The following is a 25064-nucleotide window of genomic DNA, read 5'->3' as shown; positions in this document are numbered from 1 at the left end:
TCCGCCTCTTGACGGTGGTCAGGTGACCGGAGCTGGCGGCCCATTCTCGGCTTCTCTGGTGCTTTGGCTCCGATGTCCGCTGAGTTCGTAGCTGGGAGAAATGGGCTCTGGCAATGCACGCATTTGATCAGTCAGGGATCCGATCAGCTGAGTCTGTGAATGGCGCCAAAACAGGACCCTAAACCTAAATTTCAGGAAGGTTTGTTTCAGGAGAGGGGGAAAAAAGGAGTCGGGTGATGATGGCTGTGCATTCCTGCAAGGGGGCGGGTTTGTTGTTGTTTCTGATGCTGCGACTTGAACCAAACAATAGTGGTCTCCAGTGAACGACAGGATTGATACGTATTAACGTGCTGAAAATGTGCTGAAAGAAGCTTAAAACGTGTAAAAAAAACCACGAGTTTAAAGTTACATAGACTAGAGAAAGCTAAGCTAGCACGATGTGGTTAGCTTGAAAATATTTTCGCCGAATTAAGTCCGATTGAAAAATGAATTAATTTCGAATGTGGCCAAGCTGTTTATTCAAATATTGCAGGTTGCGTCACCATGTGTGTGTTTGTGTGTGTTTTCAGGTGAAAGAGTCCTGTGCTTTCATGGGCCACTGCTGTACGAAGCTAAGGTTTGCCTCAGTCCCGCGCGCTCGTGTCTGCTTTGCAGCTAGTATACGGAAAAAAGTCAGCTAACGACTGAGCAGGCCTGTTTGTTTGATTGTTGTTTTCCAGTGTGTCAAGATCAGCATCAAGGATAAGCAGATCAAATACTTCATTCACTACAGCGGATGGAACAAAAAGTGAGCATCCTGACTGTTTTTCCCTCCTCATGATCATGATTGAACCAGTTTATGAAGAAATTCCTGAATGCTCTTCCCTGATTCTCTGGTTCTCCTTCCTTCCAGCTGGGATGAATGGGTTCCTGAAAGCAGAGTTCTCAAATATGTGGACAGCAACCTTGCAAAACAAAGAGAGCTTCAAAAGGCTAATCAGTAAGTTGTTCTCCTCCTTCTCGATTATTCTCAAGTACTTTTGTCTTGCTCATTTACTAAAACAATAGACTTTTGGAATATTGGGTGGACTTTAAGGCTTTAGATATTATTGATCTTGAGTGATTGATTAACAAACTGCATGTCTCGAGTGAGAGGACCGGCCCTAACCTGCCTTAGTGGTTCTCTGCATACCAGAGAACAGTATGATCAATAAACCTGGTAAAATCAAAATCAATGCCAATTAAGTTTGGGGTTCTGCAAGGTTCGGTTCTGGGGTCATTGTTATTTATTCTGTACATCAGTAATATTTGTGATGTTTCTGTTTTGTTGAAAACAATTTTATTTTCAAGTGATACAAAATCTTTTTTGTTGTGGAGATAATTTGGAGATTTTGGATGCAGCAAAAAAAAAAGTGTGGTTTGATATATATAAATTACCTTTTTTTTTTTAAATTAAACTAGGTATATATTATTTGGGAAAAAAAGCAATAGACACTGAGACTATTAGGTTTAATGCTGAATTAAAAGAGTGTCTAAAATAACATTTCTTGGCTGATGAAAAATTGAATTGAAAGAAACACACATTACATATATTCTTAAACATCTTAATGTGTTCTTCAGAAAGTGAAACATTTTTTAAATCAGTCATCCCTGAACACTTTGCAGTGTTCCTTCATCCTTCAATTTATGATCTTTTGTGTTGAGGTAGCGGTAAAAGGCGTACCAAACCACAGAAAACTCTTTTTCATTATTTTTTTAAAAATAATCGCCAGATCAACTCAAAGTTTAACAAATTACAATTCTTTAATTTTGGAGACCTGCTTGATTTCAAAATAATTTAAATCATGTTCAAAATGAAGAAAATAAAAACAAACAATAACCAAAGAACATCCAGAGACTCTTCCACTTAAGGAATAATAGAGTCTGAGAGGATCAAATATATTTATGACAGCAGAACGTTAAACTTTACTGCGTCTCCAAAGAACGAGTTTAGATAGAGAAAAGCTGCAGGGAAGACATTGAAAACGGTCAGTCTAAAAGCAATCAAAAAATAAATATAAGGGAGTCAATATGTATGTGTGTTTTTTTTTAACTTTTGATCATAATTGCTTGTTGTCAGTTTATGTGTTTACTTCCTGAAATTCTGCTGTAAATACTCTTTTAAAAAATAAATAAATTTCAGTTTGGATTGAATTGGAAAAGTTCTTCAACTAAAGCCCTTTTTGAACTATGCATGTATTCATTCATCGGTATTCTTATGATGTTTAATATTTTTTCAGTATAAATAAATGAATAATAATACATCTACAGAAACTTGCATCAGCTTGTGAGCATTGGTGTGTAGGTTGATGTGAAACGTCTCTTTGTGATGTCTTTCCTTCTCACTCACAGGGATCACTATGTTGAGGGAAAGATGAGGGGTTTAGCACCAAGCAAGAAGATTGCCTCTGTGCAGCAGAAAAATGTTGATCTGTAAGTTTTCACTGTCTGCTCTTTTTTTAAATGTATTTTTCTGCCTGAAAGCTCATTTGATACAAATATATTAAAAATGGCAAATTATTTAATGGAAAGGCAAATGGTCTGAACTGTGGTTTTCCATTATAGCAGTCAGTCCTGCAGGTTTGCTGTGGAACAAAGACTTCTTAGATTTAAGAAACAAAAAGGTTGAAAACCGGCTCCATAAACAGTTTATGCTAACGTTCCTCGTAAAAACTGTTTAGATGGTCTATAACTGTACACTGTTTAGTGACCCCTTTCAGATCGGAATTTCCACATAAAGGAGTAGAAGAAAGTCACTCTGCTTTTGTGCTATTTTTCTTTTTGACAGATTAAACAGTCCAGAAGAGACTGGAATGCTTTTATTGTAAGTGCATTTGCAGCGCAAAAGTTAAATACTGTGAAAATTCTTGACCCCCGCAGGTCTCAGAGTTCAGGCAACACCTGAGGATAGGTAGTCGTGAGGAGATATTTGAAATGACTTAGTGACATTTGGACCTCTTTTGTGTGAATCCTTTAAATTCATTAATCATGGAAAGTAATCAGTAAAGGAGCTCTGAACTGGATCCAAGTCAGTACCAGCATGTGGTTTAAAGCTGCAGTCAGAGACTCTTTACACTACGTTACAATGAATGAATGTGTCCAAAAATATGCTTAAATCATTCAACTACAGGAGATGACAGAAATATTTGAGGCAATTTGAAAATGTTCCCTGCCTTAAAGATCCACTCTGATGAAAATGATGTTTTCTGTGTTTTTAACGAGTTCTTGTGGCATTTTTCTGAGTATGGAGGACAAATATGAAGAAATGAAGCTCAAAATTCAATTGTCTTTATTCAAATCAGTGTGAATCAGGAGCAGACAAAAAAACTGTGGTTTGAAAAAACAGCTGATTTGTGGCGTAGAAATTAAGTTGGGTGAACCAGGGGAGGAGAAGTGGGGGCGGGGCTGCTCCACAGTTCTGCCCACAACTCAGAGGCAAATTTCTAATGAACTACTGCTTCTCTGCAGAAACTATGTCCTAGAAAACAACACAGATTTTTTTACATTTTGTCAAAAACGGCATAATGATAATTAAAAGACCACTGGGAACACTTTAAAAACGGATCAAAGGATGATCAGAGGGGATCTTTAAAGGACAATGCTGTGTTATGAATAAGTGTAAGAGCATCTGTCAAATAAATATTTGTGATCAGATGATCATCTAGATTTCTATTTTTGTCCCTCTTGATTCTAGGAAAGCAAAAAAGGCGAAACAGAAAAGTAAGTTGCGTATTTCTAAACGTTGTGTTAACCATAGGTTTGTGATTACAACACAATGAAACAATAACAGTATTTGAAAGTTAACCATGAGTGATTTATGTGGCTAATGTACCATCACTTAGTTTTTTTGGGACACAAATGCAGACCAACTTAATCCAAAATGTTCTCAATGCTCATATTTAAGATGTATTTTCCCATTCATCATTAATAAGTGAGATTGAGTTATTGAGAAGAACTCAACTTAAAGAAATCCGTGAGTGAAGACATGAATGGCTGCAGACTGCATTCAGATGTGTACATGTTATGTCTGTAGGGCTGTGCTAAAGTTTGGGGGCACTGCTACGAAAAGAAAAACTTTAAAGAAGTTTACAGTAAAATATAGTAAACAATTGTCATCGTTTGTCCACCTCTCTGACGTCTGTGTTGTTCAGCTCCAGGGCCAGCTGAAGGTACGAGCAGTGCAGAAATGCCTCAGGGTCCACGGAAGAAGAGGGCTCGCGTTGATCCCACTGTGGAGAGTGTATGTGTCATGGGGGTGGGGTGGGGGGGCTTTATGATATGCTGCATCTTCACAAAAAGACAGGAGCAGAGCATAAAACTGTAAAACTCAAGAATTTACAAGAAAAAACCCCTAAAAGCTACCCAACATTTGATGTTTTTTGGCCCATGGTGTTCACACTGGACAAGCAGGGAGGGGCTTCTTCTGCTTTTCCTTTTTCTACTGTTTAGTAGCGCATGTCCATCACCTACAGTTGAAAGAGGCTTGGTGTAGAATGTCAAAGCGGTGCACATCTGTCGTGACTCTTGCTCCAGGCTTTTTCTGTCACAGCTCTATTCCCATAAATGACAGACTTGGTGTCATAGAATTCTTTTCAGGCAAAATCTGTAATTATTCATTTTTCCTCCGTAATCAATTTTTCAATAGTTTGGACTTTGTGAATGAAAGGGGATGCCATCCATGCAACACTACCAAATCCAAGTCCCTGATTGGTCAAAGTTCAACTTTGTTTAATGTATGTTTGGCGAAAACAGTCTTAAAAACCTGCGTAGCTTTGCGTGAACTTTGAATGCAGAAGCCCCAAAATGCTCATTTATGCACGTTTCCATAGAGTTTTCTTTGGAAGTTGAACGCGCAACGTAGCCTTTAATGTCCTTTTCGGTAGACAACATTTCTGTTTTATTGTTCTATTTTCTTTTGGAGATTGTTTAAAATTATGCATTTTTCTATCCTTCCCCTTAGCATAGCGGGGAAAGAAAGGGAAATGAAATATAAACCGTCAGGCCGTCTCCAGCTGTCTGTGTTGACTCAGAAAGCTTCAAGGAGATCTGATTTAACCTCATTTGACTTTTAACGTTTCTAAAAGGTTCCTGTGGTGTTTTCTTTAACGTGTTCCCACGACTACCAGCTCAGCCAGTTAGAAGGCGAGCAGCATTGAACCAGCACCTTCACTGCTGCCCAGCCTTCCCTGAAACTAACAGATCATCACAGACAGTTGGAAATGTAGTCAATATTGTGAAAAAAAAACATGAAATCAGGAAAATCTAGAAATGCAATTAAACACCTACCGTAATTTAGACGAAGATGGTATCTAAGCCTCATTATTTTAACTGCTGTCATTATAATTATGCATTTGAAAAAAGGTCTAATATTTATTACAACCTTTGATACTTTAATCAGATTTGGAACCAATTCCTTTGTGGAGATCTTAAAAAAAGGACTGAAACAAAATATTTCTCACACTAAAATGCATCTTTCAAAGGAGGAGATGTTCACCAACCGCGTGGAGGTGAAGGTGAAGATTCCCGAGGAACTGAAACCGTGGCTGGTGGATGACTGGGACCTCATCACACGACAGAAGCAGGTGAGAGTCGGAAACTCCCCAACAGAGATGACCTTTTCTCCACACACCATAATTATTTACTCTCTGAGATGCACCCAGAGATAAACCAAACCACTGGACGAATCTCAGAAAGTGCCATGAAGTTAGCACAAAGATGCTGCTTAAATCTGATCAGAAAAGAGCTTCTTTCTGCAGATTTCTTTCTCCTCATTTGATGCAACGAGCTGAGATGGCTGAGTTGTTTCTAAGTTGAACTTCTTGAGAAACGTAGTATTTGTTCTCCCACCCAGGCTGCGAGATAAAAACCATGTCATTGGTCTTCAAATTGGCTTCTTTCCCAGTCGGGCTGTGGATCGTTACCTAGGCTGCAATCCAATTCAATTCACAAAGCAAGACCAACGATTTACAGATCAAACCACAATTCTTGCTATTTCCTCTATTATGTGTGAATGGTTGCCATACGTATGTCTGTCTACTGAATGTATGAAAATGAAGATGATATTTAATCGCCATCTTTTATACCTTTTATTTAAAATGGAAGCTCTAAATCAACAAAACATGACAGATAAAAACACAAAGAAATGTTATTTATTACTTTATACAATGTCACACTCCAAAGTTTTTCTGTCAACTTCCTGGTTAACTCCAACAAAACATAAACATCACTGTTGCTTTGTATCACTGAACAACAAATTTTGAAAATGTTCTCCATAGTTTTTCCATCCTCTCAAGGTTTTGCTGACTGCAGTTCCAGGAGATGGATGACAACAAGATAGTACATAAAGACACAGCAACACCTCAATAAAATCCAGAAAACTCAGTCTTTTCATCCAAACAGACAACAGTGTTTTCTAACAGACATGTTTGATAAACTGACTTTTTTCATCTTTAGTACCAAAAAACAGAACTTTTTACGAGTTTTTTACATTATTTCTAATTTTATATTCATGGGACCCTTTTAAACAAATTCGTGACTATTTAAAACAAAATCGTTTAATGGGAATTATTTCAGAAAACTAAATTAAATCTCATTTTTTTATTCATGAAAAAATTTCTTAATAGTTTTACTTTGAAAAGACTTCTCTGACACTTCACTTTGTTTAGTTAGTGTACTTAAAATCCAACATTACTCTGATAATTACATTGCCTGAAGTGTATTTATTTCTAGACTCCATTAGATTTCCAACGATTGTGAATCAGCGATCTTGAATATCACAAATATTCATACCCGTTTCGTTCTGCAATAGCTTGCGGATGTCTAAGTCTCTGCCTTCTCGTTACAGTGCTATTTATTGACTGTCGAACTTCTGACTCAGTTGTGACCAGTGATCAGTCAATCGTTTAAATCAGATTGGTTAGCGTTAAAAGTCAAGTACTGTGCGGGAAATAGTGCTAAACTGACCTTTTTTTATTTACTCACTGACCTCCTATAGCAGGGGTCACCAACCTAGCTCCTGGTGAGCTACCACCCTGCTTCAGTAGATGCTGACTAGCGGGATTGAATCAGGCAGGTTTTTGATTGACTGAACACACCTGATCCAGGTGAGCAGCAATCACTGAAGCAGGGTTTGCTGCAATATAAGCCCACGAGGAACAGGGCTGTCCTATAGTAACAGTAAATCAAGCTCAGCTATTTCCAACATGGTTTCTGTCACCTCAAAAACACCTGTTTCTGCTGCTCTGCCATAGCTGTATTTCCTGTATTGTTAAGCTAGGTTCTCGCCGCCCAGGTTCAAATGCAACACACTTTCAGTTACTTTTCACTGGCTACTTCCAGTAAAAGGTCGGTGGAAACACGTGGAAACGCGTGTCTCGGGCTTCCGCGTTCAAAACTCTCTTGTTCACGACGAGCTAGCTACGCAAGTTTTTACGAGTTACAAACTTTCAACACGTGTTAATGGACCAGGTTGAACTTTCATCAGTCGGGGACTCCGATTTGGTAGTGGCGGACATATGGCGTCCCTTTTAATTCACGGAAGTGCCATCCGTTTCAACATTGATCATGTCGAGAAAAATGAATAATTGTGGAATTCTATGACACTAATATATGAAATCTTTCATATATAGAATAAAGCTGTGAAAGAAAAAGCCTGAAAAAAGATTTGCAACATTTGAACCGCTTGGACATTTTGCACAAAGCCTCTTCCAACTGTAGGTGATAAACATGCACTACTAAACAGTAGAAACAGGAAACGAAGAAGAAGCCCCTCCCTGCTTGTCCAGCATGAAGTTCTTGAACGCTGGCGTTTACGTAGCTTTACCGTTACCAGTTGTACGCCACACGAGGATTAGGTTCTCCACCTGGGCTTCCGTTGGAGACTGAGATGTCCTGACCTTTGGGTTTAGTCTGACAGCCCTGTGTTCAAGAACAAACATTTTACTGTCGGCAGAACTTGAGCCAGATTCCTCAGAACTTTCTGTCTATATATCAATAAAGTATTTATGATTGTGATAAACCGCTGGGGGGATTTCAAAGCAATGCACATGGTATCTAAGATTTAAAACCTGGCAATATGGAATCAGTTTAGCATAATCAGAAGCCTGCAAGTTTCAGATGAAGAGAAAAATCTTTTTCTCTCTCCTTTTTTTTTTTTTTTTTCTCAAAGTTATTTCATCTTCCTGCCAAGAAGAGTGTTGATATGGTCTTGGAGGACTACGCGAACTACAAAAAGTCGAAAGGAAACTCGGATAACAAGTAAGCAAACACTCAGAGCCTTATTGGCATGAAATCCAAACAGATTATTTAATAGTCTCAGTAAATCAGAAAGGTAAGGAAAGAAACCAGGCTTGGACAATGCTCACAGTAGAAGTGATGCTCTGTTTTCTCAGAGAGTATGCAGTTAATGAAGTGGTGGCGGGAATTCGAGAGTACTTCAACGTCATGCTCGGCACTCAGCTGCTCTACAAGTTTGAGCGACCGCAGTATGCCGAGATCCTGGCCGAGCACCCAGACACACCCATGTCTCAGGTGTACGGAGCCCCGCACCTGCTGCGGCTGTTCGGTGGGTTTGTTGAGGAGCACACGTACGCCGTCTGTACCGGCTTTAAAACGGACATACAAGCCTTGTTTTCTTTGTTTTTTTTCAAAACTTTTCTCTTTATATGCTTTCTTAGGCATGCGGAGTCTCATTTTGCCAAATGGAACTATTTGTCAAATGTTCTCTGCAGGAGCTTGGCCGCTGTGAGGCCCAGCAGAGGCGCCGGTGTTTCACAAACACAAAGGCTCAGATTACCTCCTGTGAAGCTTTGCATATCAAACAATGACAGAGACTTCATTTGCAGTCACTTAAACGCTTCAGTTGATAAAGTTTAGTCCCACCAACGTTTTCTCAGAGATAAAACGGGTCTATGCAGGGGCCGAAAACTCATCTCTGAGCAAGTTAATATGCTGGTGTAGCACCTATGCTATTAGGCAGAGGTAGTCAAGCTACTGGACCAGATATAGGTTCGCACGGAGTGGTGTGTATTGAATAAAAGAGCCAAGAGTCAATATAAAGGTAGAATGGAAAAAGCCGGCAGTTTACTGAACAATTGACAAACAACAATAAACATACAAATTTGGTTCTTAAGTAATGTTAAGACACCTTTTCAACACCCTTTATGTTGTTTCTTCCTTTACTTTTTCTGTTAAAGTTCAAATAAAAGGTTTTGTTCAAGTTAATTTCAGTTTCAATCTATTTTAATTAAAGATGACCGGTCATTTGGTTTAAAGGGATTTTAGTTACAGAACTAAATTTATTTAACTTAAATTTAGTTTAAGCTTTCTTTTGAGTTCACTATAATTACCCTTTTCACTTTTTTGTAAATCAGTTTTGTCACTTTAAATTTACACCAAAAGTATCCTTTAAAGTTACAAAATATCAGATATCAAACAAAAGACAATTCAATATGCAAAGCAAACAAAGAACTGTTTTTCTAAATGTCCAATTGCTTAGCAAAATCCTTTAAAGTTTGTTAGCAGACGTATCCAGTTTTGGTAGTGCTCCTTTAAAGTATATTGGATCCACAGTTAGTGTTCAATCTCCTACCGCGACCTTGGCAGAGATTTTGTAGTAGTGAGGAAAAGTAAAGGACCACGTGATGCTCTACAGGCAGTCCGGATTATCGTGCTCCTTGGGTAGGCTCGCCATCCATGGATCAGGAGAAGTCCAGAACGATCCGGTCCGGAACCGTCTCCCAATTACTCTCGGGGGGACTCAAAAACCTGGCCTGCAGGACAGGCCATAAAAATAATTTTAGTCCATATGCAAAATAAAACCACTCCAAAATGAAAGCGGAGCCGCACTAGAAGGCTACGTGACTCTTTAGAAACTTAAAATGGCGGCTGCTCTTTTTTCTTTTTCATACATCCAACTCTACTTGCAAAATTAGCTTCTTTTCACACAAAATATACCCAAAATACATCAAATAAAATACATTCATGTTTCGAAGTGTCAAAGAAAATTATAAATAACTCAAAAGTACTGTTTTGTCATCTTTTCACAACTTAAATTGGTCTCAACTGGGCTCGCCTCATCACGGCAAAACCCACGCCACAAAAGTAGGCAAAATACAAAACAAAACTCACCAAAACTCGTCTGGTAATGGCATAAAATCTTATTTGGCTCACACCCCTCTTCCGGTCTGGCTAGACAACAGGTTTGCACCGTTATTTTAGTTTTTCACCGTAGTTTTTCAGCTAATGGCTACTCTGCTGCGCGTGCTTGCTGTCTCTGCCCTAAACAGGCCTATCTCTCCGCTACGCAACGCACAGGTTGGGGAGGGCTCTTGAAAAACTTTAAACTTTATCGACAACAAAAACAATTTCTCTTTTTAAACAAAAATAGTAATAAAACCTATAAATTATTAATGTTAATACTATTTATATTTTTATCCTCACAACTTTTAGCTGTTTTTATCATGTTGTTTATTAATATTTATTGACCTTTTTATATCATTGTAAAATGCTCTATTATTACTGAGTGTATTTGTAACGGGGGTTACATCCTCCCCTCCTTTTCTCATGCACGTCCTCGTACATGTTTCACACAGTTTCTATCTTTAACATCTTGGGAGCATTTAAAGAGTCAGTGAATGCTACTGCTAAGCTTTGAAATAGAGACTGGACTACAGTGACGAGTGGGTTACCTAGTTCAGGATAGGTCAGTCTCTGAGCAGGTTCCCTATGTCTGTTTGAACGTCTTAGGGGATCAGTGATGGTGTCATTAGTGTCAGTGGCTTCTGGGCACTGGTCTGTGTCAGTGACAATCTCTATGGGCATGTCAGAAATGTCTTTGGTTTGGCTGTCTGTTTCAGGGGACTTTTCAGGATCTACTTGAGGTAGGTTTTCTTCTTCAGGGTAAGTATCAACTTGGATATCTCCGTCAGTTTCGATTGGATTCTCTTCAGGTAAGTTTCTTTCTACAGGTTCGGTTAAGGACTCTTCTGGTGGGTTTGTCTCACTTGGTAAGTATGTCTCATCCGATAGTTGTTGACTCTCTTTAGCTTCAGCAGCTTTGGTTGTTTCCACTGGCGTTTGCCCTACAGCGGTTTCAGGGTTCTCTGTGTCAGGTGGGATGTAGGGACTTTTGGTTTCCACTACTAGATCATGATAATCGTAGTAATAGCCAGGATCAGAATCTTCACAATCGGACCCTTGTTCAACACTTTCTGTTTGTTGGCGTGTTTTGGGTCGCCTTGGTTTGTCTTTCACAATTTGTTCTGCTTCCTCTGGGCTAGCAGGAAGGAAACCGCATGGCAATAACAGGTCACGATGAAGGGTTCTTTGAGGACCGTCTCTTGTCTCTGGTTTAACAACATAGACAGGGAGGTTGTTTGATTGTTTCACAATGATGTAAACTTCAGGTTCCCAGCGGTCGGCTAACTTATGCTTGCCTCGCATACGAAGGTTTCTCACGAGCACTCTGTCGCCTTCCTTCAAGGTGGACTCAACAATGCATTTATCAAATCTTGCTTTGTTGCGACTGGCCGATTTCTTTGCCATTTCAGTTGCTATTTTGTAGCTGGATTCGAGGCTTGACTTGAGGTTGCGAACGTACTCTGAGTGGGAACTTTGCTGATGGTCGACTGGCAGACCGAACGCGAGGTCGACGGGTAGCCGGGGCTGTCGGCCAAACATTAGTTCATATGGGGTAAACCCCGTCACCTCATTCTTTGTACAATTATAAGCATGTACTAAGGGTCGGACGTGTTCGCGCCAGTGTGTTTTCTTGTGATTCTCCAGTGTGCCAAGCATGCCGAGGAGGGTCCTGTTGAACCGTTCAACAGGGTTCCCTCTCGGATGGTAAGGAGTAGTTCGTACTTTTCGAATACCAGCCAGCTGACAGAGCTCCTTTATCGTGCGAGACTCGAAGTCCGGACCCTGGTCACTATGAAGTCTCTCGGGAAAACCATAGTGAGAGATGAAGTTTTCCCAGAGGAATCGAGCAACTGTGCGCGCCTTTTGGTTTGGAGTTGGCAAGGCGAGCGCATACTTCGTGAAGTGGTCTGTAATCACTAACACATCCTTCGTGTTGCTCGAATCTGGCTCTAGACTTAGAAACTCGATGCACACCAACTCTAGTGGACGGGTGACGACAATGTTCACGAGAGGTGCGGCTTTTTCTGGTCGGGCTTTGCGACGTGTGCAACGTTCGCAAGTCTTGACCTTGAGCTCAATGTCTGTGGCCATTTTGGGCCAATAGAATCGCTTTCTCACCAGGTCCCATGTCCTTTCGACACCTAAGTGTCCCATGTCGTCGTGTAAACTTTTCAGGACAAGGGGTCTCAACTCTTGTGGTAGCACGAGTTGATACTGCGTTTGTGCACTTTCTTGTCTGGTACGATAGAGGACTCCGTCTTTAAGGACTAACTTGTTCCACTCTCTTAGCAACAAGCCAAGTTCAGGAAGCTCATTTTTTGCAGTTGGTGGGGGTTTTTCTCCCAACGTTATCTGGTTGACTATTTCTCTGATGCTTGTATCAGCATGTTGTTTTTCTTTCAAGTCTGATGTTGTAAAGTGAGGAATGACTGGCAAACCACCAAGCTGGTCCTCCTCTTCATAGCTTTGGGGGACGGCTTGGGGAGTGAGAGCAAAAGACAGAACCAAAGGATTGTCAGTAAAGGACTCTGCTAGTTCGTCTGTGGACTGGTGGACAAAGTGCTTTTCACAGATGGCTTTTATTATGCTCTGGTCAACAAGGTTTGAATGGGGTGTGTCAGGTAGGTGCCTTTGTGTGAACTGTTGGATTCTTTCCAGTTCTTTCTTGGACAGCATGTCGTCTGGTTGTGCGCTATGTGGGCGTCGGGATAGTCCGTCCGCGTCCTGATTTTGTTTTCCTGCCCTGTATTGCAGTTGGAAGTCAAAGGTGGACAGCGCAGCTAACCATCTGTAACTTGTAGCGTCAAGTTTTGCGGTGGTCAAGACGTACGTTAAGGGGTTGCTGTCAGTGATCACAAGGAAAGGGCGTCCGTAAAGGTAATCTTGGAATTTTTCGGTAACTGCCCATTTTAGCGCGAGAAATTCTAACTTGTGTGCAGGGTACTTAGCTTCACACTTTGACAACCCGCGGCTTGCGAAGGCGATCACACGTTTCTGACCTTCTTGTGTTTGGTAGAGGGCTGCCCCCAACCCTGAAGTGCTTGCGTCTGTGTGCAAGGTAAAGGGAAGAGTAGGGTCGGCAAACCCGAGCACTGGGGCACTTGTCAATTTTTCGATGATTTCGTCAAATGCTGTTTGACAGTCCACATTCCATCTTGCTCCAAAAGGATCTTTGGGGTTATGATATTGGGCTGTGCCGGCTTTGGCACTTGTCTTTTTATGCAGAGGTGGATATCCGCTTGTGAGTTGGTTGAGAGGTCGCATGATCTTTGAATAATCCTTTATGAATCTGCGATAGTATCCACAGAATCCTAAGAATGTCCGCAATTCCTTCAAAGTGTTTGGTTTTGGCCAGGTTTTGAGTGACGAGATTTTCTCAGGATCAGTCTCGATTCCTTTTTCTGAGATGATGTGGCCAAGGTACTTTACGGAGCTCTGGAAAAACCTGCACTTTTGTGGCGACAGTTTTAGACCATACTCTTTCAAACGACCCAGGACTTGCAAGAGGCGTTCTTCGTGTTCCTCCAAGGTTGAAGAGAACACTATTAGGTCGTCAAGGAACACAAGGGCTTGTTTCAGGTTGAGCTCTCCCACGCAACGCTCCATGAGCCTCTGGAACGTGCTGGGGGCATTTGTGATTCCTTGAGGCATTCTATTAAACTCAAAGAAACCGAGGGGGCAGACGAAGGCAGTTTTCTGTTTATCGGCCTCCTCCATTTCTATCTGATAGAAGCCTGATTTTAGGTCTAAGACCGAAAACCAGTGTGATCCACTTAAAGCCGAGAAAGACTCCTCGAGATTGGGTAAGGCGTACGAGTCTTTTACAGTCTGCAGATTTAACTTTCTGTAGTCAATGCATAATCTGACATCTCCATTTTTCTTGCGAACGACTACAATCGGGGACGAAAAGGGAGATTCAGACTCGCGAATGACTCCGGCATGGAGGAGCTGTTGCAAGTGGTTGCGTACTGCCTCCAAGTCTTGCGGATGTATCGGCCTGGCCCTGTGTTTGAAAGGTGTAGGGTCGCTGAGAGTGATGTGGTGCTTGATTTTTCCAGTACGACCAAAGTCAAGCTCGTGTTGGGCAAATACCTCTGGCATTGAGTTTAACTTGTCTGTTATTCTTTGTTTCCACTCACTAGAGATGGGGGAATCACCAAAATCAAACTGGAGATTTGACTTGTTCTCAGATTTTGGATTCACTGTTTTATTGTTTGCAGGCTGGACACTTTGGATAGCATGAATCTCTGCAATGATTGTCTTTGGGGTGAGTGTGATGACATGATCAGATTCGTTCTTGAGGATGACTGGTATGCAGCGAGGGAACTTGGATGGGAGGGTTGCTAACCCATCTTCGACAAAAAGGCCACCAGGTAAAGAGGTGGTTGTTGGCGCCTCAACAGTCACCCATTTTCCAGTTTCTGGTACTCTGCGAGTTATCGATCCTTCCAAAACTTTTGTTTGTCCAGCTCCAATAGTTTCACAATCAGTACTGTGGAGTCTGACTTCACCCAAGCCTGAATTAACGGAGTGTTTTTTTCTGGCTGCAAGTGTTTTGAGAACGACTTTGTACCCATATGGAACTGAATGTTTTTCTTTGGAATCTACAACCAATCCGTACTGCTCATACAAGATGTCCAAGGTGTTAGTACCTATCAGCAGCGAAGGTGAGTTGGAGCTTAAGTTGGGAACGATCAGGGCTAGTGTTGGCACTTCAATGTCCGCACCCAATGAACTCTTGGGGAACGTGATGGCAGTTTCGATAAAGCCAAGGTAGGGGACATTCTGGCCGTTCGCTCCTTCTACCTCCAGCAGGTCGTTTAAGCTGTGGACAGGTAAGTGAGACAGTTTTTCTTCGTAGAAGGATTGGGAGATCGTCGTTACTTGCGAGCCCGTGTCTAATAGACAGCTGCACACATGATCGTCAATGGCTACTTGGGCAGTGCACTTCGCTCCAACAAGACCTTTTGGAAGAGAAAGTGACATTTCAGCTTGTGTGTGGAAGTTCAAGACGCGTTTCTTTTCCTTGGGACTCTTTGTCTTTGGCTCAGCTCCAATTTGTCCCACAACTGGAGCCCTCTTTAGTTTAAAAAAGTAGGTTCTTGTCCATTCACTTTGTCCCATGCCATCTGCTTGTCTCTTAAGAGTTTCCTTTTTTCAGCAACTAGGGGAGAGTTTGGCTCATTTTCACACTGGGGCTTGATGTGCCCGTCCTCCCCACATCTGAAGCAGTACCAGGGCTTTGGACGATTTCTTGGATGAGGTTCTGATTTTTGTTCTGAAGGCTGTGGCTTTGGAGTTTTGAAACTTTCAGGGGGGACTTTTGTCTTGGTCGAGTTTGTGGATTTTGACTTGACTTTACTGTTTGAGTCTTTTTTGTTCTTTAGAGATGCAAGATGGGACTGCAGATTGGCGATCTGCTTCTTGAGGTCTTGTATTTCAGAAAGGGAGTCAACAGTTTTTGATGTATCTCGCTCTGGACTTTGGGACTGAGCGCCTTGGTAGTTGGAAAACACTTTTGGTTTTGTTGTATTCAAGTGCTGTTTCATGCGCGACATTTTCGCTGTGCGCCTTTTCTCAGCAGTCCGGAGCATGAGAAGGAGTTCGGAAAAGTTAGGTGGAATTTGCCTTTTCTGTTCGAGTTGGAGCTCTGCTATTAGCTCATTGTCCCAACAGCCTCTTATGAACTGCTTTAACAGCTGCTTGTCTAGTTCACCAGCAGGAACACCACCTCTTATGAACGTGGTGTTCAGCATGACTTGAAGACGCTGGAGGTAAGACGATGGTGCCTCACCATTATTCTGCACAGTGTTCAAGTATTTGGCAAAGAGGTCGTCTCCATCTTCAACCGTACCGAAGGCAGAGTCGAGTATTTTCAAGTAGGTGGAAGGAGGTGACTCTGTAGGTATGTGCTTCACCAGATCGACAGCAGGTGAAGAGAGACTTTCCAAGAGCCTCCTGGATTTGCATGAATCAGGCTGTCTGGGGTCTTTTAAAAGGAGTTCCACACTCGAGCGCCAGCTCTCATAGTCGACTTCGTTGTTTGGGTGGGGACAGCGCCCTGAAAAGGGTCTCAATCTGAAAGGAGTGTTCATCTGAGCATTGAAGTCTTCAGTTCTCAGCACATGTTCCACTATTACTTTCTGAAGCTCTGGTGGGTTTACTTCAGAAGGTTTGAGAGTGGGTGTCTTAACACTGACCTGCACTCGTGGGGGATTCTCAACTGGAGCTTGGATCAGTGGGTGGACTGGTTCAAGAGTTGGTGGGTTCTCTTGCAGAGGACTGAGAGGAGCATTCGTGTCAGGGACTTGGGGTGAGTCCTGGCGGTCACCTGAGTCATTTTCGTCAGGGTTAACTACTTGGCTTATAGAGGAAAGTTCGTCTCTCAGTAAGTCTGCAAAGTCTTTACCTGTCAGTCTTGCAATGTCTCTCAGTTCAGTCAGGTAAGTCTGAGTAGCTGTCTTGCTAACTACGGGGCTGTAAACTGAGCTTAATGCTTCGACAAGGTAAAGTATGTCAGGTTTGTTCTTGGGTGAGAATCTGTATGGCAGTAAGCTAGATAATGCCTGGACTGGTGCACTGGACGCGTACTCAAGAAAGGACTGCTTGCCCTTTTCTGGACACGGGGGATCTACAGGTACCATTGTCTGAATGGACCCATATTGTTTGAGGAAGTCAAAAAGCTCTTCATCAGATTCAGTGTCAGTTAAACCAGTAATAAGAAGTGAGTTCGGTATCTTAACATTACTTCGTTGCACGGCTTCCATTTTTTGTTCAGTTCTTAGTCAAATTTGAGCTCTGAAAATTATTTACGAACCACTCCTGGCTGGCTCGCCAAGAATTTGTAGCACCTATGCTATTAGGCAGAGGTAGTCAAGCTACTGGACCAGATATAGGTTCGCACGGAGTGGTGTGTATTGAATAAAAGAGCCAAGAGTCAATATAAAGGTAGAATGGAAAAAGCCGGCAGTTTACTGAACAATTGACAAACAACAATAAACATACAAATTTGGTTCTTAAGTAATGTTAAGACACCTTTTCAACACCCTTTATGTTGTTTCTTCCTTTACTTTTTCTGTTAAAGTTCAAATAAAAGGTTTTGTTCAAGTTAATTTCAGTTTCAATCTATTTTAATTAAAGATGACCGGTCATTTGGTTTAAAGGGATTTTAGTTACAGAACTAAATTTATTTAACTTAAATTTAGTTTAAGCTTTCTTTTGAGTTCACTATAATTACCCTTTTCACTTTTTTGTAAATCAGTTTTGTCACTTTAAATTTACACCAAAAGTATCCTTTAAAGTTACAAAATATCAGATATCAAACAAAAGACAATTCAATATGCAAAGCAAACAAAGAACTGTTTTTCTAAATGTCCAATTGCTTAGCAAAATCCTTTAAAGTTTGTTAGCAGACGTATCCAGTTTTGGTAGTGCTCCTTTAAAGTATATTGGATCCACAGTTAGTGTTCAATCTCCTACCGCGACCTTGGCAGAGATTTTGTAGTAGTGAGGAAAAGTAAAGGACCACGTGATGCTCTACAGGCAGTCCGGATTATCGTGCTCCTTGGGTAGGCTCGCCATCCATGGATCAGGAGAAGTCCAGAACGATCCGGTCCGGAACCGTCTCCCAATTACTCTCGGGGGGACTCAAAAACCTGGCCTGCAGGACAGGCCATAAAAATAATTTTAGTCCATATGCAAAATAAAACCACTCCAAAATGAAAGCGGAGCCGCACTAGAAGGCTACGTGACTCTTTAGAAACTTAAAATGGCGGCTGCTCTTTTTTTTCTTTTTCATACATCCAACTCTACTTGCAAAATTAGCTTCTTTTCACACAAAATATACCCAAAATACATCAAATAAAATACATTCATGTTTCGAAGTGTCAAAGAAAATTATAAATAACTCAAAAGTACTGTTTTGTCATCTTTTCACAACTTAAATTGGTCTCAACTGGGCTCGCCTCATCACGGCAAAACCCACGCCACAAAAGTAGGCAAAATACAAAACAAAACTCACCAAAACTCGTCTGGTAATGGCATAAAATCTTATTTGGCTCACACCCCTCTTCCGGTCTGGCTAGACAACAGGTTTGCACCGTTATTTTAGTTTTTCACCGTAGTTTTTCAGCTAATGGCTACTCTGCTGCGCGTGCTTGCTGTCTCTGCCCTAAACAGGCCTATCTCTCCGCTACGCAACGCACAGGTTGGGGAGGGCTCTTGAAAAACTTTAAACTTTATCGACAACAAAAACAATTTCTCTTTTTAAACAAAAATAGTAATAAAACCTATAAATTATTAATGTTAATACTATTTATATTTTTATCCTCACAACTTTTAGCTGTTTTTATCATGTTGTTTATTAATATTTATTGACCTTTTTATATCATTGTAAAATGCTCTATTATTACTGAGTGTATTTGTAACGGGGGTTACACTGGTGTTATTGTGATCCCAGAGATGAGAGATGATTAGAAAAAGCTGGGCATACGCCACTGTGTGAATGCATCGCTTCAGAAACCCCTGATGGAAAATCATTAGGTCTTTTTTGATTTCTGCTGTATTGAAGGGATTCTCTGAGATGAAAAAGAATGCAGAATGTTTAGCCCAGATGCTGGATTACAAAGTTGTACTTTTAATTATATGTTAGCTTCAGCTCTTTATAAAGCTTTTTATCTCAGCACAGAGGTTTGTGGTTCGAATGCGGCATGAGCCCTTACTGTTGATTTTGTCAGATCATGCGAATTGCACGTTTGCAATGCTTATAAAATCTAAAACATAAAAAAATCCAAATCTTTGTCACTCAAATAAATTTGTTGTCCGTTTTCATATTTTAACCTTTTGGTAAGGTTTTGCTCACAACAAATGTTAGTTAAAGATTTAAAAATATTGACAAGTGGTTTCAGAAAAAAAAACACTTTATTTACCCACTGTCTCAAATTTGATCCTCGCATTCTTAACATGGTGTAACTGTGTTTTAAAGAAGTAATTATCAACTGATTTTGCATTATTTTAATAGTAGTGATTTAAAAAAAAAAGATTAACAGTAGATGAGTTACTCTTATCATAAAGTTAAAAAAAAATAGCTAAACCTTTTCCGGCCAAAAGTGTTTTTGAGATTTCACGGAAGCAGCCATTTTGGCATTGGCAGGAAAGGCCCTCTAGTGGAGGGATGATGAACTACAGGGCAGTTAACATGGACCGAGTTATCTACAAGGGGTTTTTAAGGAAACTGTGGATCATGCTAATGAGACAGGGGTCCCAGAAACACATGTCCCAAATAGGACACCAATGGTTATATAGGGCTAATAAATGTCGTCTGTAATTATGTAAGGATCTCCTTGTTTGTCGTCTCTCAACAGTTCGCATTGGAGCCATGCTGGCCTACACTCTGTTAGATGAGAAAAGTCTGGCTTTGCTCCTCACTTACCTCCAAGATTTCCTCAAGTAAGCTTCAACTCCCAGCACGCCACCAGAGACTCCATGTCATGTTTGACTGATTCTTGAAACATTCTGTCCCATCTGCTTTCACGTTAGTGCCGCCTGGCTTGATGCAGATACTTAAAAGTCAGGCCATGAAATCGATTTTCTGCTCTGGAAAGTATTTTTGCACGCCCTGACTGCACGTCATACAGCAAGGATCTGGGTACCTTTGGTAGAATGCAAACTCTGTGTGGTTGATCAGCTCGATCATTTGACTTTAGAAAGCATTTTTCTGAAAATGAAATAGTTGTAATCAAGGCTAAATAGTGGCAAGCTTCAGGGTAAAAGGAGGAAAGGATGGAATCACTCAATAATGTGGGAAAATGTAGGAAATTCTTGCCCACAAACAACACAGCACAGGCTTCGCTAATGAACATCAGCATCCTTCATTCCACATTAGTTTCCCCCAAAAATATGGATGGGTTCAAGAATTTGCCCCTTGGGGGGCAAATATTCAAACCTTTGAAGTTTGCTTTATTGTTTTCCTAACTGCAACTCAACAATATCTTCTTTTTTGCTCTAAAATAATCGTTTCCATCCCTCTTTCCCTGACACTACCAACATAGCCACTGAGTTATTTCTAAATCTTTTTTTTTTCCCAGTTTGTTGTCCCTTCTCTTTTTCTGTCTGGTCTTAGGACAACAGTTTTATTTTTCCTTTCCTGTTTCGTTGACCTTTTTTTTTTTACATTTTGGCATTTATGTCTCACTTTTACAGCCTTTTCAGGATTTTTCTTAATCACAGCTCTGACTTTTGGCATCATCCTATTATTTTGTACTTTTTTACTCTCTTTAGGCCTGGTACACCAAAGCACTAAAACTGTGTTTAGTGTTTTGTATTCATTTGATTTTGTTTTTCAGCTATGTGGAAAAGTTGTCTAACAACTTAGCAGTATTTTGTGTTGATGGAAAGTGTCGTTATCAGGATAGAATAGTTGTGTATGTTCCATCTGTAGGCTCTCTTGTATCTGTTTTTGCTTCAGTGCTTTTACTGGTAGACTCTTAATAAAAACATCATTTCAGTGAAATTACATTGTTTTCTCACATTTAGGTTGTTTTATTTATAGAAATATCTCACAGTATTAATGCTGAAATAGCTTTCTATTGTAATAACTGAACACATTGATTCCACCAAAACGAAAATGCAATTTGATCTACCTGATGAAATGTCCTGCTTCACTCAGACTGTACCGACTCAAGGCCACTTTTGTCTTGCTATGCAGATCACATGTACGTCCCTTTAGGGAAAAGTGCAATGTAAATGTAAATGTGCCCTAAAGAAACAAAAGTTTTATCACCACAAATGTTTGTGGAGTGTATCCATCTACGTTAACTTAAACTGGGAGGCCATGACAAGCTTGTAGGTATGAAGATCGTTAGGTTGTTAAAAAGTTGATTCAATAAATTTGGCCAGAAAAACATGACACTGTAGATTTGTACACGTGTTTCCCTCTGGAGCCTGATTTCAAGCGACAGTGCTCCTGCTTGGGGCTTGTTTCCCGTCAGCCAGATGCAGTGGATTGCACCGTCTTGCAAACGTAGGCTCATTTGCATCTTTCCACATGCACCCTGACATGTTTTCACAAATGCAAGTTACAACTTTTCCCCTTTTGAAGTGATTCCATTATTTTTGAACCTAATGTCAATAATTGCAGCAATTTTTTGCGATTGCGAAGCCTGAGTGGCGTTAAAACCCCCACAAAGGAATGAGTGATGGATCTATGGCCTGAATGTTTTGCTGGTAAACAAAATAATTTGGTTTCATTTCTGTAATTCATTTTTTTCCCTTGAAAACTAAGATGGATGACTGAGCAACCTCCAAAACCTTGATGTTGTTATTTTTAATATTGCAAAACCTAGCTGTCTCCGTTGTGCCCTGCACACGTGCAGGACTTTTTGCCTCATATTACCTCCTCATTGTGCTCTAACTGCTCTAACTATCAGGGCATTTGTTGGCATTTGCGTTGTGACCCGGAGTGGAAGGTTTCTTGATTGGTTTCACTTTCTGCTGCCTGCCTCAGTTTTTTTTTCTTCTTCTGTTTGATGCCAACGGTCCGCTCTGCTTTCTTTCCAGGTACTTGGTGAAGAATTCAGCCACCCTCTTTAGCGCCACTGACTATGAAGTGGCGCCCCCAGAGTACCACCGCAAAGCTGTGTGAAAGCTCTCAGACACGCAACACTCGGAGACGCACACATGAGCACTTTTTTAGGTCACATGTAAAATATCCATCACGACACGTCCAGACTTGAACTGATACACTTCTGCCATGGAGGTCTCAGGGGTGCGTCAGTCCTCAAGAAGAAGGAACAAACTTGTAAAATCTTTATCGATTTCCTATTTTTCCCCACTTTTTTTGCTTTAATTTATACCAATTTATTGAGAAGATGTGAAGCTTCATCTCCACATTTGGCTCTCTTGTGTAAATCTGCATTCCAGTTGAGGTGCTTGTTACTGTTTCATGTGTTTATTTGTGGTTTATTTCTGCCTCATGAGGTGCAATTTAATGCCTTGCCTCAAGGTCAGCCAATAATATCTAGTTGTAATTTGTGTATTTGTATCAATTTGTAAACAAAAAAATAGCATTTCTACACAAGTTTGTTTTTTTATTGTTTTTTTGACGGTGATTTGGACACTCTGTAAATTGTTTGGTGTTATAATTGCTCTGCAAACAGGCATTTTGTTAAAAAGACTTGCTGTTTCATTGGGTCTCACAGCTCCTCCCTGCTGTTCTTGAGTGCTTCTGAAATCAAGGACTTGCTGTGTAAAAATTCTTTCAATGCACCATTAAGCAAAGAAGTACATCTCTCGTGCATGTTGCGGTTCCTGGGAAATATAATTTTTGCCGCCTAAAGACATCATTTCAAGCCTTTTAATTAGTGTCACAAGTCTGCAGCATCCACGACGCCGGCAGCCGTGCATGTTGGAGCCACTGACGTTTTAATGGGTCCTTCTTCAGTGCTGCAGAAGTAACATAAATACTGTACATACTGCAAGATCAGTATGAATAAATGATTATGAATGCAGTATTCAACTATAAATACACTTGACACCTAACTTGGCCAGACCCAACATTAGCCGGAGAAGTACCAAACATTTGATGGAGACACAGACGAAGTCTTAAAAGTGACCCATTTATAATTGTTTACAAGTGGTGTATCTTTCCTTCTCACATGACACATGACACATTGTCCACAAATTTATACATAAAAGATACAACGTACTTTGTATATATTTAAGTTAAAAAAAGGACTGTATTGTATCGCCGCAATCTAGATATTTATTCATTTGGCATTTAAAACTATAAATAAAAAATGACTTTTAACAGACTAACTTTTTTTTTTTTTTTTTTACTACCACTTTCAAAATTTTCCAGAAACAGATTTTTACTTCCAGATGAAGTTAAGCCTTCTTTTACTTAAATAATCTCCTTTTGTATCTGTGATTTTCTGCTGCTATTCCCTGAGATCTTTTTTTTATGCGTGTCTGTATCTTTTACATCTCTGTCATCGTTATTGTGCACCAAAAATATTGAGAAATAAGTCGGCACCTTTCCAACAATTCCCTAAAATTTGAAGTTTGCATGAAAATATTTTATTATTTTAAAGATTATTTTAAAGCTTGATATTTGATCTCATCACACAGCAAACATGTAAATACAGTTAATAAACAGAATTTGGTTCCAATACTCTACATTATAGTAATAAAGTACAACATAAAAAAGGGGCAATTAATATTTTTTTTTCTTCTTTTTTTGCCCAACCTTGTATGAAAATATTATTTAGTAATTAACACTATTAGTCCATGCTATTAGTGTGAACTGATCTGATTTATGGAGCATGGAAAATGAAAATTATTAAAATATTGGCTACTGACTGCTCCCTTGGTGATGACGCATGACAGTCCACTTTTGCTTTTGTATAAAGTGTAATTATTTTCACTAATGAGGCTTTTCCTTCTTTGTTGACCACAAAATCAATAGTTTTTATTTTTATTACGACAGCAGTGGGTAAAATAAATCCTTTTTTTACTTTTCTAACTTCCATTCAGAAATTTCATGGGTTTCTATGGTGGGGTGTCCAAACATTTTACAAAGAGGGTCAGACTTGGTGAGGTGAAAATATGGAAGGGCCAGCCAATCAGGCTGCATTCTTTGATCATTATTTTCATAATTAAAGGTTAATAGAAACTTTGTTTTCAGTTATATTAATGAGCTGAATTTAAGTAACTCTATGACGGTTTCTTGATTGTATTGTATTAACATGAAATGCAATTATATTTAAAGATGTTTTTATGGGATACTTTATATGTATTCACATATAGCAGAAACACATCTAAATACATTTTTGCTGTGAATTTTAGGTTAGAAGACCAAAAACAAGGAAATAGTCTGGGGGATAAAAAAAGCTTTGTCAAAATCTGGGTTCACATGAAATGTTACGTATTATTTACTGTCAAATACTCAGTATAAACTTCTAAATGTAAATCACATGAACAGTAAATAAAACAAATAATTATCTTATTTAGAAGTACAAACCACTGTGATTTTGATCAGCGTAACATGTCTGTTCACAAAAGGGTCCTGTGAAAATCACATGTTTACAATGGCTTATAACGGAATTTAGCCAATTACAATCAAGAAAATGTACACACAGTTTTTAGAAAGTGCTGTGGGTCGCATATTATTGATTTTATGACAGGAGCCTGCTGGCTGCTAGAATTTTAACCCTTGTGCTATCTTAGATGACCCCCCCCCCTTCCATTGACGTGTTCTCCCTACCATGACAAAGGTGGATAAAGGTGGAAAGATTTCATGTAATCCATGGACACCAGTGAAGATCACAAATCATGGAAGAAAAAAGGTTCAGAGCACTGTCTAGTGGGTCTAGATGACCCAACTCCCAATGTTAAAGTGCCTAGGATAGCACAAGGGGTTAATGTGGCCGCATTAGGCCTGTGGGCCAGACTTTGAATGTCTAAGATATAATACACAAGTGCTGTTAGAGGCTATTGCATTCATTTTTACATAATTTTCTGTGTTAACCGTTAATAGTACAGGGGCTTTTTGGTCTGTTTTTTTTTTTTTTAACTTTACACTTTGTTCTATTAATATATATTTAAAACCTTTTTATGACAATGATTGACATCCATCTTCTTAATACAACCCCTACTTCTTCTTCTTCTTCTTTTTTTTACTTTTATTTTTTTACAGATGTAGGCCTACTTTTCATTATATGATACAATAAATTCTTTATGAACCTGTCCACAAAAACTCAATTTAGAATGGTAAGTTTGGTCATTTCTTTGCTTTAAAAAAATCACAAAAATCAAGATAAAAGAGTTTATAGGCTATAAAACAAAAGATCAAAGATATAGAGACAAATTTATGAATCCACAAACAAGGCAAATACATTGTCAAAACATTG

General features: G+C 39.8%; 1 protein-coding gene and 1 long non-coding RNA gene across 5 annotated transcripts; one reads left to right on the top strand and one right to left on the bottom strand.

Moving 5' to 3' along the window:
* LOC101169275 (mortality factor 4-like protein 1) lies at nt 1–23580 on the top strand. 4 transcript variants are annotated; one of them, XM_011488135.3, is made up of 13 exons: nt 1–199; nt 570–616; nt 692–787; nt 893–979; nt 2371–2451; nt 2807–2842; nt 3713–3738; nt 4170–4258; nt 5499–5600; nt 8186–8274; nt 8409–8581; nt 19521–19605; nt 21715–23580. In XM_011488135.3, exons 2-13 carry the CDS (start codon nt 591–593, stop codon nt 21797–21799), a joined length of 975 nt encoding a protein of 324 aa, XP_011486437.1. In that variant the 5' UTR covers nt 1–199; nt 570–590; the 3' UTR covers nt 21800–23580. The 4 variants fall into 4 exon arrangements, with proteins under 4 accessions (XP_011486437.1, XP_011486431.1, XP_011486444.1 ...); XM_011488129.3 differs by having other exon boundaries at nt 2–199; nt 720–787; XM_011488142.3 differs by lacking the exon at nt 2807–2842 and having other exon boundaries at nt 2–199.
* Nucleotides 17102–18616, bottom strand: LOC111947078. The gene is made up of 2 exons (XR_002872877.1): nt 18179–18616; nt 17102–17818 (listed from the first exon to the last, which is right to left on the bottom strand). It is a non-coding gene; the product is annotated as an uncharacterized LOC111947078 (long non-coding RNA).
* Nucleotides 23581–25064: the final 1484 nt, after the last annotated feature.

Source organism: Oryzias latipes, chromosome 3, assembly GCF_002234675.1.
Source record: "Oryzias latipes chromosome 3, ASM223467v1".
Lineage (NCBI taxonomy): Eukaryota > Metazoa > Chordata > Actinopteri > Beloniformes > Adrianichthyidae > Oryzias > Oryzias latipes.
Note: the sequence above shows the minus strand (reverse complement) of the source record. Positions and strands in the feature narration are given on the sequence as shown.

Bases quoted from the DNA above. Each gene is read 5' to 3' on its own strand.
- LOC101169275 (XM_011488129.3), top strand. From the start codon at position 160: ATGGCGCCAAAACAGGACCCTAAACCTAAATTTCAGGAAG. The intron at 3,739-4,169 runs GTAAGTTGCGTA...TGTGTTGTTCAG, and splicing joins AAAAAAGGCGAAACAGAAAA to CTCCAGGGCCAGCTGAAGGT. The intron at 8,275-8,408 runs GTAAGCAAACAC...CTGTTTTCTCAG, and splicing joins AAAGGAAACTCGGATAACAA to AGAGTATGCAGTTAATGAAG.